Source organism: Centropristis striata, chromosome 8, assembly GCF_030273125.1.
Source record: "Centropristis striata isolate RG_2023a ecotype Rhode Island chromosome 8, C.striata_1.0, whole genome shotgun sequence".
NCBI lineage: Eukaryota > Metazoa > Chordata > Actinopteri > Perciformes > Serranidae > Centropristis > Centropristis striata.
In genome coordinates, this window is record NC_081524.1 from 21,052,667 (window position 1) to 21,066,124 (window position 13,458).

Sequence of the window (13,458 nt, forward strand, 5' to 3'; positions counted from 1 at the left end):
ACTGCTCCCAGCACACCACACACACCAAAACAGACAATAACTACACTATAATGTACACAATTGTGCAATATAAATACTTTTCTCTGTGTAATAGTGCAATGTCAACTGTTGAGTCTGTCCAAAATGTATATATTATTCCTAATTGTTTATTTCTTATTGTTTAAAGTGTTTTTACTTTTTTATATTTCTTGTTAATATTGCTTGTTTCTATTCATTGTTATTTTATTGATATCTAAAGGAATATCTTATCTAATCTTTGTCTTATCTCCATTGAAAAATATATTAATATTATCATGGTGTGATTTGTTTTACTGTGATGAGCTTCACCTATAACTGTTTGGAGCCCCCATCAGCATGGCTCACCTCCCACTTTGAAATCCTCTGGTAGAAGAGGTATTCAGGTCCTTTACTTAGGTAAAAGTACTAATACTGTACTTAAAGTATCAAAAGTATAATCACTCATCATTCAGAATGGACCCATTCAGATTGTTGAATGATAAAAATGAGAATTGCCCAACTATATATATAATTGGACGATTGGAATTTAATTTGACAATTCTCTCTCTTTTTTTATTTATTTATTTAAGCAGCATTTTAATTATTTTGTATTGTAGGGCTCATTTAAACTACTTGATATAATGTAAAAAAAAAAAAAGAAAAGAAAAAAAGAAGAAGCCTAATCATTTTAAATTGATAATGTTTTTCATGGTAAATCTTGTGAAGTAACTCAAGCTGTCAGCTAAATGTTGTGGGGTAAAAGTACAAGATTTGCCTCTAAAATGTAGAACAGTAGAAAGTTACATAAATGAAAGTAAACTCCAAGTACAGCACTTGAGTAAATGTACTTAGTTACACTGCACAACTGAATAAAAGACATGGCAGAAGACTAATTGTATGATATTTAGGTAATAACCAGCTCCAGACTACACCAAGCTTAGTTTTTTTTTCTGGTAAATACAGCATTTCACATGACTGGCCTTTTTTAAAAGTACTTTAAAGTAAAAGTTATCATCGTTCACTCCTTCTGTAGTCCGTTATTTGAATAATATTTTTTTTGTCTACCCCTATGTGGAGGAACGGAGGACGGCCACGTCATGTTTCAGCATGCATGAATAACAATAAGGTAATCATAAACGATACTAATAGTCGCCTATAAAAGTCGAGACATTTTTCTGCAGCAAAAACTTTCACTTTTAATAAGGAGGAGACATTTTACTAGTAGCATGATATTTTACAGTGTATTATAAGTACATTTAGGTAGATAAAGTGATTTGAACACTTGTTCTACCACCGGTATTTCTGGTTTCTAACCGGACTTTTTTTTTTTTGATCAGCTGTTGTGAGGAGAGTGCTGACGTGGCTTCCGGTCTCACACCCGACATTACAACAACAAGGCAGGGAGCAGAGAGAGAGAGAGAGAGCCCCGGCTGGGACGAAGGGACGACGGCACCACAATAAAGAGTAAACAGGTAGGAGAAGAAAGTTGTCTCTGTTTTAAAAAACCTGGCGCCATTCCGTCACGTTAAGACCAGTGAATGTGTTGTCACTGCGACCAACGGTTTGCGAGTCCAACCGAATTATCTGACGATGCTAACGTTAGCCGGAAAAGCTAACCCTGTTACCCTGTTTTCACGGAGGGTCAAAATATGAGAAGAGCCGTTTCGCGTGACCTTAAGCTGGTTTCATGGGTTTATTGTTTCGTTTTTAAACATCAGGATTGTACTAGTTTACGTCGTACTTCACTATAAACCCACTGGTTTACTGTCAGTTAGTTGTTATGACAGTTTACTGTAAAGCTGATGCAACATGGCAGGTGTCAGAAGGTCTTAACTGAAACTCAGCAGCGGTTGGTTTCATGCTTTCATGTTTTTGCATAAAAAATACAGAAGTACATCTTATTCCAAACCAAGCTTGACAAACTCTATGTACCGTATGCCAGCTAAGCTAGTTAGTTTACCTGTCAGGTTAACTTGTAGGGGTGTGAATCTTTAGTTATCCTATGATTTATATATCATAACACCAGGCTGTTGAGGTTTGTGGTATACATAGGTGTCCAAAAAGTTGCTGTACATCAGACAATGAATGAGCAACACCATAAAAGCTTAAACAAAATCCACTGGAGACCAACTTAAACCATTAATAATAATAAAAAGTAGTTTCATGAGCAAATTTCTTGGTTTTTAAACCAAAAAGATGGCCAAAAACCCACTGGTTTAATTTCATGCTTGAATGTTTTTGCAGAAAAAAATACAGAATAACATCTTATTATAAACTGCTAATATAGCCCCAATATACATGTAATGTAAAAGCTTGACAAACGTTGTGTACTGTATGTCAGCTAAACTTTAAACCTTTAGGAATCCTATGATTTAACCATTATATCATAACACCAGACTGTAAGTGTTGGAATTCTAGAGGTTTGTGGTATTATTACCACATATGTGTATGAAAAGTTGAATGTACAGCAGGTAATAAAAACGCGTCAACAATAAAACTTAAAAACCAAACTTGGTAACAACAAGTCCACGGGGGACCAACCATTAGATCTGGTGAAAACGCTAGTTTTTTTATAGTCATATTTATTTGTTGCACTTCACTATAAACCCACTGGTTACCAGTCAATTAGATGTTATCACACTGTAAAGATGATGCAACGTGGCAGGTGTCCATAGGACTTAACTGAAACTCATGACCCCCACCTCAGGAGCGGTTAGGTTAATGTTTGAATGTTTTTGCCTAAAAAACACTGAAGTACATCTTATTATAAACCAAGCTTGACAACCCCTATTTACTGTATGCCAGCGAAACTAGTTAGTTTACCTGGTTATTTTTTAGGAGTGTGAATCTTTAGGAATCCAATAATTTATATAATATCAGACTGTTGGTGATTTTTGAGGTTGTGTACAAAAAGTTGAAAAAGCAACTCTCACAGCAGATAAAAAATGAGCAACACCAAAAATAGATGACTTAAGTCAAGAGACACACTAAAACAATGTCTGCATGGTGTGGAACAAATATATCTCATTGCAATTTTAAAAAATGATACTGTAATTTCTGTATGAATCATGACAGTGGAGGGAATAATAACTTCTGCATCTTTATTCCCTTTTTCATTTAAAAATATATTAAGTAAATAATAAAATTTTTGTGAGAATGTGTATCAAAGATTTTTTACTAAGCATGTAAAATAAAAAAAAATTGCCAGGAGATCTCTACGGCACCACAATACACAGAATGGTGTAAAGTTTGCCTTAAACAAATACTGCACCTTCTCTGTTTGGATATTACACTTGACCATATTGCAACTTTGATAAAATAAAAATAAAAATGTGCGGCCCTAATATAAATGAGAGAGAGTGGACAAGCTGTTGCAGGAATTTGCTAAATATTCACTGTGGAATGTGCAAACCTTCACAGCAAGAAGCGAAGTACAATAATATGTGCATGTAGGAAGATAGTAGGGATGTGTGTTGATGTATTGATCCTACTAACAGGTACTGTCATGGAGCCTCATAGTTGTCCAATAACACAATCATACTGCGTGACATTTTCATCAGAGCACTGTATCTATGTCTGAAAAAGTCCCCAACAAATTGTTTGTTTGGTTTGTAAGAAAGAAAGTAGAGTGCAGAGCTGATTTAGGAGGTTACTTAACCCTTTTAAAAATGAAAGTACATGCTTTTGAACCACTTTTAAAGGTATGCAGGTACTCTGTTAGTCAACATGGACCTAGGGCGAAGATTTACAAACAGGTTTGGGAAGGGGGGGGAGTTTAGGTTTTGGTCTTTAGCTCATCCTTTCAGTTTCTAAAATCAATGCAGAAACTGTCATTCTGAAAGTATTGTGAGAGGAGCAGTGGTTTACTGGCCGATAGTTTAAATTTACAAGTGAATATTTCCAAGTTCATGTACCTGCAACTAATACAGTCTAAAATAACAACAACCCTGAAATAAGTTTTACCTCATTTAAGGTTCATAATCAGTTTTAAAGAGATGTTGTACCAAAAGCTCCCCTCCTTCAAAGAGACTTTTCTTCCTTTTTTCCCACTAGAGATCCAAGCGATATCCCCACAGAAGAATTTCCATCGATACAGTTGGAAACCACCGACTTCCACAGCAGAGGAGACAGATGTTGTAGAGGGGGAACCACATCCCTCCACACACAGCAGCAGTTTGAGGTGTGTTTTAGCTGAGCCCAGAATGGAGAGGATTTGAGGGAGTTTCCTCCTCAGGAGAGTCCTGAGTCGTGACACTAAGCTCTCTTGAGCTCAGGTGCTTTCAAAGCCCAATCTTCTAGTAATATGAACCATGGACTCCTGGGCAGTTGATAGTCCTGTAACCCTGGTCATTAAGGCCCCCAACCAGAAGTATGAAGACCAGACAATCAACTGCTTCCTCAACTGGACTGTGGAGAGGCTGAAGAGTCACATCTCCAACGTGTATCCCAGCAAACCGGTAAGTGGCTCTCATGTTTGATGGTTTACTTAAGCAACTTCCCTTAGGAAAAGTAAAGTTTAATCCCATTTTATTGTATTGACTCTGAGGTAAATACACATGAAAAAGAGTTTAAACTGGCTCATCGACCAGAAGTGACTTAGAACACAGAACCAGATGGATTTTGGCCTTTGACTAAAGTGTACCGAAAGACAAATATAGTACTGCAACTAACAAACAGTTTTTACATAGAAAAACACAGTAATAATAAATAAAAAAACACCAAGGAGCTAAAAAGTAGAATATATAAATAATGATTGGAAAGAATTTTATGGAGACTTTAAAATAGAGTCAGACATGTATCAGTAATATATCAGTATTGGCGTACATATCTCCGATATGCACTGACATGGAAACGTTTGTCTTTTCAGAATATAATGCCGGAAAAGATACTTTTGCAATTTCAAAATAGTTTCATGACACACGCCCGACATTACTCTCAGGAGTTATTTTCATAACCAATTAATTTGCCATTGATTAGGGGTGTAACAGTAAACAGACGTCACAGTTTGGTGGGAACTTGGTCCAACAGAAAAACAAACTAATGAATAAGCAGAAATTTCTTAAGTGTTAAAGACAGACAAAATCATCTTGCTTGGGACTGAGGTGTAGGGTTACACTGTACAGACTCTTAGCAAGCACTTGTTACAGCCTACCATTTAGTTTGTCTTCTCATGTTACTGATAAACCGGTTGTGCGACAATTTCCCGGAGCCAAAGTACTAAAGGAAATGACAAATATTTGTCATATTTCCTTGAAAATATCTTTGGCTGATTCATTTTGTGCCTAAAATCATTGTTTCGGCATTAGATAAATATCTATCCACAGTTGAATAAGAATTGAAATTGCACATATCAATCACCATCTTAAGCATTTCAGAAAGCGTAAGAAAGAATAAGGAAAACATTTTCTCATTTTAACGCTTGTGCACCAAACACTCCTGTATACCTCTCACCAACTTTATTTATTTTTATTTAAATGTATTTTCTTTTCTTTACAGTGTGTAAAAAAAAACCCCTTTTCAAACCACTCCCTGGTAACTTACACTGAGAATGTTCCGAACAATCATATGAATAAATACGACCCTCCTGTCTTTATCCTCAGTAATGACTGGCTTGAGGTTGTCAACAGGTGCATTGTGTGAATTACAGGGGCACCTGCCACCTGCTCACATGTTCGGTGATAAATAATCTCATCTTCAGGTTACTATTTAACAAACAGACTGCTCATTTTTCATGGAGAAGTTAATCAGTTACTAGGTGAACACTGTAATTTTCATTGTATTTTTCTACAAATTTCAAACTGCATTGAACTTAAAAAGGAAAAAGAAACAACTGAAGTTGCGAATCAAAAATGTAGCATCCAGATTCTGATCCACTCTGTAGGAGATATTTTATGAAATGTCACAGACCAGCATAAAGGATAAAGCGGCTTGTTATTAACAAAAACATCTTAACAAGGCAAAAGCTTGAGTGAAAATGTCATGAGTGGGTGTTGTGGTGTGAAAAGGAAAGGAAAACCAAAAGCCACAGAACAAAGGTGGAAGGAGGAGGTCTGGCCACAACAAGACTGGCTGCTGCTTACAGGGCCCAGGTGTGTCCTGTGCTGTTTATTACACTCAGTCAGGTACGCAGCCCCAAAGAGAGCAAACTGAAGGTGAAAAATGCCTTTTCAATTTTGTCTTTCATGTTGTCATGACAAAAAGTGGAACACAGAGCAACAAGCAACAGGTGTTAAAATGTATAGCACTGTTATACAATGGATTTATTTTATACCCTAACGTCAGGTGGTTTTCCATAATTGGCAAATGTCCTTCATAAAGTTACATGAAGCACAAAGCCTGGAGAAGCACAGTGATTATGGTTGAATGTACTGCGTATGTGTTTAGAAAGATTTGAAATCTAAATCTCCAGCCCAGCAATCTGATCTAATCCGAAGATGCCTAATCACTTTATACACATTAAGGATTTCACATCTCATGTTATAACACTGCACACGACAACAAGGTCTTCCCCCTTTCACAGCTCAAAAACAGGAACATTAGATCCTGCCAGGCAAGGAACATTTATTTCTACAGCTTATTCCTGCAAAAAAACATGACAAGTGCAAAAAAAACACCATTAAAGGTAATTCAAATACAACAACTAAAAAGTAATTACAAAAAGCAAAGAGAGAATAAAATAATCATTACTGAATAGAATAAGATTTGTATAAAATGCTAGAATTAAAGTTACAGTGCTGTGTAGGAAGTATACAAATATTTGATTTAATAAAAGGCAGACGGACAGGAAGGCGACCTCAGAACTGGAATGATATGATCTGCTAGAAAATGTTTGTGTATTTAAAAGGATGATGTTTCTGCTCTGCCTCACAGTGCAGGATTACAGGGGACTTGTCTTGACAGGGTTGGCTGAGAGTTCATTTTTGACCTTCAAAACAGCAGTTCAGGAAGATGGCTCGCAACAAGGTCCATTTTGGATCATTTGGTGCTTATGATAAGATTACATGATCTCCATCAGCACATGACGTGTGTCCAAGTTCTCATGGAATTATAGATGTTCAAATTTTTCCTTTTTTCCAGAGGACTTGGAGGAATACTCATCGGATTTGCTTTATACCTGAGTTTTAGTCCTCACCTTGGCAACATTTGTTTATGTTTAACGTTTAAGCTGTGAGGGTCAGGTTTCCTCTCGGGTTCTTTTTTCTATGAGGCAAAGACACCCTTATCTGTTTACACTGTAAAGAAAAGATTGTTAGGCGCTGAAATAGTCACACAGCCAGTGACCTAAATGTACTTACCAGTTGCTGTTTTGACAAATAAAAGAAAACAGGTTTACTCAGCTTCACACTGTCTGTGCCCACTGGTCTTTTCATTGTCTCACCACACAATGCTGTTTGTGTTGCAGCTGTCCAAAGACCAGCGGCTGGTGTACTCAGGAAGGCTCCTTCAGGACCACCTACAGCTCAAAGATGTGCTTAGAAAGGTAAGAGGCAGACATCCAAATAGATTTGCTCCTGTCTAAAAAAAAAAAAAAACAACTACTACTGTGGATTAATTTCTTGATAAATTATTTTGTCTATAAAATGTCAAAAAAAAAAGTGTAAAATGCCTGTTCTAATTCCCCACAGTTCAAGGTGACTTATTAATATGTCTTGTTTAGTCTAACCCCAAAGTATTACATTTCAAATCATGCTTGATAGAAAAGCCTCAAGCGTACATATTTGAGAAGCTTGGATCAGCACATTTTTGGCATTTTTGTAAAAAAAAATCACTCGAAGCACACCCAGCTTGTTCACATGTCTATGTGTGTGTTTGCTGTGGGGGAACTGAAACAGGCTGCCTGGGAAACAAAAGCTGATCTGATGTGTTTTTACCAACAAAGGGGGAGTATTGTGTCTGAGTTCTGGCCACTTCCATACTAATCCTTCCTCTCCCCCCATCTCTCTTTCTCTGTTTCTTGTTTGTTTTACCATCTGCTCTCTTGCTGCCTTTACCTCTTCCTCCTCCTTCTCCTCTTCTTCTTCTCTCTCTTCCTCCCACATCATTGACTTGTGCCCTGACCTTGTCGACCCGCAGCAAGATGAATACCACATGATGCATCTAGTGTGTACCTCTCACAGTCCTCCAGCCTCGCCGATGCCTCGGAGCTCTTCCATGGCCCACTCTTCTGCTTCTGACTCCAGCGTGAGTAGAGCGACACAGACACACACACACAACATCCTCTTCACCTCCTACAGGACACTTTTAATGACAGTTTTGTTGTTTGGAGTTCAAAGCTTCCGGTTGTTTGATTTAAAACCTATTATTTTGTGATGGTAGCAATCACCAGCTCTTGTATGGTTGAAATAAACCCCTGATCCACAGATAGATGTGAAAATATGCTCTAAAAGGCTCTAAATACTGCCCCTTTCTCTTGTTGCTAGCCTCTTTGTGCTACTGGGTTAACATGCTGAATGAGAGTCTGTCACTGAGAAGTCTCATGCTGTGTTCCAATACCCATACTTCCCGTACTTACTATACTTAGTTTGAGTATGCAGGGTGTTCCGATTCCGATGGCGGCAAAAAGAGGTGTACCTAAAAGACCCGGATGTTGCACTCATAACGGTCAAAACGTTGAGTGTGCAACGATGTACACTTAACGCACTCAACGGCCGCCATCTTGTCTACGTAGCGGAAGAGGCGGGGCCAGGCAGAGCTACTCAGCTCGAAAAATTTTTTTGTAATGGCGGCCGACGATGCTGGCGCATTCTCCACATTTGCTGCGTTAATGGAGCCATATTGCCGGATTGTAGAAGTAAAGATTAAACAACACAAAGGATCATTTTTTCGCCGTTCAAAGCCGGAAGTTTTTCGCGGGGTGACGAGCCGCGGCGGCTGTCGCGAGCATCATTTCCGGTAAGTGCACCACGGAGTATTAGATTTGGAACAACACTCACCTGCTGAAATCTGCGTACTTAGTAAGTGTGGATAGTGTACTGCGTTTAAGTGTACTCATGGAAGTATGGGTATTGGAACACAGCATCAGAGTCAGACCTATTCCACACTTTGCTTAAGCTAAGCGAAGCTCTCACTGGTTCTTCAGAGACCGACCATTAAATAAGACAAATAAAATCGGCCCGAATGAAACAACCACCGACGTAATCCCCCAAACGCCGGTAGCCGATATATTTATCCAGTCGCCCAACCTTACTATCTGTTTCAGGAGGGGAAAATATATGATTAGATTCATCCAAAATAAACTGTAACAGCTTGTTTAGACTTTGGTCTGGCTTCTGTTGCCTTTTGTATGCAGTCACACAGCCTTTAAAACCGCCTTTGGTTCAGTCTTAACACACCTTCCACAGAGAACTGTTTACTTTCATTCATTCAACGTCTGACTAGTGTTCACATCTTGTCCCTCAGAGTTCAGACGGAGCCGGCTCCCCCTCCTCTGCCACCACACCAAATCAGGACAGTCAGCCAGCGTCCTCCTCCTCTTCTGTCCCAGGAAGTTATGATGGCCTGAGGTATCGTGGCGGCTTCCCCCAGTACAACCCCCAGAGCCCTGCGGGTGTCCCTCAGTGGTAAGCAAGTCTCTGACTAGAGGTGGGCGATATATATCGTCTACAATAATATAGTTAACATTGTTTTGACGATATGCAATTTTACATTATCAAGTATTTATGATATCTCAAATAGAGAAAACAAACTGATGTTTATCCATTTAATGTCTCTACAATGAAGTTTAACTGGGAGTCTCTTGAATGTTTAAGTTTAAAAATATAAACAAGAGCTGTTGTTCTGAAACATTGTGTCCATCCATAGATGTCCTGGCAAGCAAAAAGATTTTTGACAGCTTTTTTTCTTTGGTAAAGAAATCACATTTCAAAGGATGTTGATGGATTATCGTTGTCTGAATTTTTTTTTTTTTTTTTTAAATAATCAAGATATTATTTGTTTGCCCATATCCCCCACCCTAATCTCTGACACTACAATATACCTCATTGTTAATGATGTTTCCGCAGACTTTTTATGATTTATTTTAAGTGTTTAACTACACGAAAGACAATTTTGACACTCATATTGCCATGGTTGTGCTGACTCCATAGAGGTGCAGGATTTATATGTTGCAGTGAAACAAGGTCACAGTGAGAAAATGTAAAAAGAGCAAAAAACACCCTAAAATGCCTTGTTGGTGTCCAGAGGGTTACATTTTAAAGGGACTGTCTAATCTAATATGACCCAATACAACAGTCCAGGAATAAATCAAACTATTTTAAAAAGATTATTGTAATAATAAGTTTGAATGAGCTTAAGCACCCAGAAGATAACATACTTGCAGAACATTTCCAATGTGGATAATTGAGAGTGAAGACCGAAAAGGCAGACAGAAGATGCTATTGTCATGAGACGATGTTTGTTTGTGCACAATATTGACACATTTAATAACAAAAAGGACATTCCTCCACAGGCCAGATGGAGCCCAGGTCCCTTTACAAGGCGACCTCCCTGCCAACATGCCGGCTCACCCCATGTACATGCCCATGCAGATGCTCTGGTGGCAGCAGATGTATGCACGCCACTACTACATGCAATAGTAAGTGAAAGAAATGTTTCTGTAAATGGTCACGGCTGTTTTTACACTGATTTGATCTTTTTCTAAGCGATACACATCATGATTATGAACAAAAACAGTCAGGACTTCAACATTTACATATTTGACTACATAGAAATCCTTTATTAAAGCTTCTTGCAGGAATGTAATTTGTGTTCTGTGGAAGTATGTGCAATTAATATTTTTGAAATAATTTAATTGAAGCACTAATATATAAATATGAAGGCAATAGGGAAGCATGTTTCCCTCACTGCCAATTGCTCAAAAAAGCATCAGGATTCAAATTTTCATTCTTTTTCCGCGATTTTCTTTCTCTGTTTCAAATAAAACAAAGCTTAAGTGGAATTATTGCAATTTTGTCTGCATATTTTAATCCTGTTTGTCTCCTTTTCTCTCTTTTCGCCTCCTCATCAGTCAAGCAGCTGTAGCCGCCTCTCAGCCTCCCAGCACCTCCCCTCCTTCCTCTCCCTCCTCCTCGCCCCTTCAACCCGCCCAGCCGAATGAAGCTGTGCAGCCCCCGCTGGGGCCCAACCCGGCCCCCAACCCTCTACCCGAGAACCAGCCGGCCAACCCCAACATCCAGATGAACGCGCAGGGCGGGGCAGTGATGAACGACGACGACCTTAACCGCGATTGGCTGGACTGGTTGTACACGGTGTCTCGCGCCGGCGTCCTGCTGAGCATCGTTTACTTCTACTCCTCCTTTAGCCGCTTCGTCATGGTTATCGGTGCCATGCTGCTTGTCTACCTGTGAGGCCATTATAATTTACATTTCTGACTTTGGCTTTAATTTGTATTCAGATTGCTGAATGTTTGTTGAAGGTGAAAATGAAGGTTTCAATGTTTTTTTTTTTAACTAGAGTACAACATTTGATACATGTATGTAGGGATTTTAAAATGAAAAGCTTTACAAACAAGTTGCAGATGCTGATGTTTGTGTTTCTTGCCCCAGGCATCAGGCCGGTTGGTTTCCCTTCAGGCCAGAGCAGCAGAACCTCAGAGGAGCAGAACGGGCCAGGCCTCCTCCAGAGGAACCAGAGAGACACCAGGACATACAGGAAATGGTGAGCTGAAAAAATACAAACTTGAACATAATAAGATAAAATCTTATTTGAAAAGGTTGGACTAAAATGACACAATCATTGGTTGTGGCTGGACTAGATTCACTGATATGTTTTATATAACCTGATGACTAAAAATAAATGTCAACAGTTTTAATTGACCAATCTAAAATAGTTTTCTTTGACTGAGAGTCTAAAATGCTGAAACTGAAACTGAAAATGTGACCAAAAAAAACAGAATGCTGTTGACTAAATATGATAACAAGCACATTTGACACAAGTCTATGCAGTTAAATATGATTTTTGTTCCAAGTAAGATTTCATACACTATTAGTTGCATCAAGTTTTGGAAAACGTAATTGGATCTGCATCACAAAAGACTAATTTGCTCTTTAGGACACAGCCAAACATAACATTTTGGAGACTTATTGCTGATAATCAAAAAAGAACATAATGGATCAGATTGTCTGAAAAAAAAAAATTATTCCTAAACATTTAATCCAAATGGCTATAATTTAATGGTTTGATTCTGCAAACTGTCTTTTTAATTTTAAAAAAATGTCTGTCTGCTCCCATCCGTGTCCCAGGAACGTCTGATGGATGAGGGGGTGGAGGACGATGACAGTGGTGAGGAAGCAGGTGGAGGCCCCGAGGACCAGGCCCAGGCTGCTGCTGCTGCTCTCCCCGAGCCAAGCTTCATTACCACCGCGTGGTCCTTCGTCAGCACCTTCTTCACCTCGCTCATCCCAGAGGGACGGCCCCAAGCGGCCAACTAGGCAGACCCCACCCTCCTCATATACCCCTCCTCTTTCTGCCAGCAGGTACCGCTCTACAGAAGTATCACAATAACCACCGTCATATTTACCGTCTTAAATACTCCAAAAACCATCTTCAGACACCCTTTTATCCCAGACCGCCTGGTACAAAACTTCCAACATGCTGCCAACAGACTGACTGATATTTAAAACAGGCTCCCCTGAAGTTTAAAGGCAGGAGCAGCGAGCTCTGCAGGAGGGTAAGAGAATAAACGAGAATGTAGAAAGTTAATCTCATGTTGTGTTAATGGAGTAAATGCTTCAGCAGTGAAAGTTTTTTTTTTTCTTTGAACGAGTTCATTGAGAAGTGGCAATGGTGAGAAACCCAGGAGGGAGCTGTCTTCCATTTTAATCAGTGAAAGGTCATGCTTTTAAAAAATTTCAATGTGAGATGTGACCCCACCCCACCACCCATAAGAAAAGAAAGATGGGAATCTCCCCATGAGGGAGATTTTTGACCCTAACAAATCATGAAACACCACATCCCTAAAGACATTTTCATGTATGCACACGATGTGCATAAAGACATTGCAGCTACTGAAGCACATTGTTTTCCCACTTTGTGTATTTGAACATTATTTACACATGTAAGTATATGCATCTTTAATTCCTGAATATATGCTTTTTATGAATAAAAATCTTGCTGCGGTTTGACTGGGTTTTACTTCCTGTGGTTCCTCTGATGTCCTGCAGGTGGCGGTCTTCACTCACGGATGTTAAAGTGGCTCAGAGTTGACAAGTAGTTTGCTGATCCTTGTATGAGACTTTTATTAACTGTTTTCATGCAACAATTGTTTGCACACTTTAAAGGGCTACTTCTTTAACTTTACTGTTGACATCGGCTTGTACAGATTTGCAGCATTTTCTTATTTGCATATTTGTTATGTCCCAGTTTATCCTTTTCATGTTGTTTCCATTGCACAGACTATGTTGTTGTTGCTTAAAATTTAAGTATAAAGTTAAGTATAAATTTAGTTTACTTCAAAAGGGACAG

The 13,458-nt window shown here is 38.8% G+C and overlaps 1 protein-coding gene across 1 annotated transcript; it reads left to right on the forward strand.

Annotated features, from left to right (window-relative positions):
* Nucleotides 1-1,334: 1,334 nt before the first annotated feature.
* On the forward strand, nucleotides 1,335-13,113 carry herpud2 (HERPUD family member 2). The gene is made up of 9 exons (XM_059338959.1): nucleotides 1,335-1,469; nucleotides 4,051-4,454; nucleotides 7,400-7,477; nucleotides 8,071-8,178; nucleotides 9,397-9,557; nucleotides 10,445-10,570; nucleotides 11,003-11,338; nucleotides 11,541-11,652; nucleotides 12,237-13,113. The coding sequence occupies exons 2-9, from the start codon at nucleotides 4,308-4,310 to the stop codon at nucleotides 12,423-12,425; spliced, it is 1,257 nt and encodes a 418-aa protein (XP_059194942.1). The 5' UTR covers nucleotides 1,335-1,469; nucleotides 4,051-4,307; the 3' UTR covers nucleotides 12,426-13,113.
* Nucleotides 13,114-13,458: the final 345 nt, after the last annotated feature.

Excerpts from the sequence above, each read along its gene's own strand:
- herpud2 (XM_059338959.1), top strand. The coding sequence starts at position 4,308 with ATGGACTCCTGGGCAGTTGATAGTCCTGTAACCCTGGTCATTAAGGCC. Across the intron at positions 8,179-9,396 it reads CTTCTGCTTCTGACTCCAGC|AGTTCAGACGGAGCCGGCTC; the intron begins GTGAGTAGAGCG and ends CTTGTCCCTCAG. Across the intron at positions 11,339-11,540 it reads GCCATGCTGCTTGTCTACCT|GCATCAGGCCGGTTGGTTTC; the intron begins GTGAGGCCATTA and ends TTCTTGCCCCAG.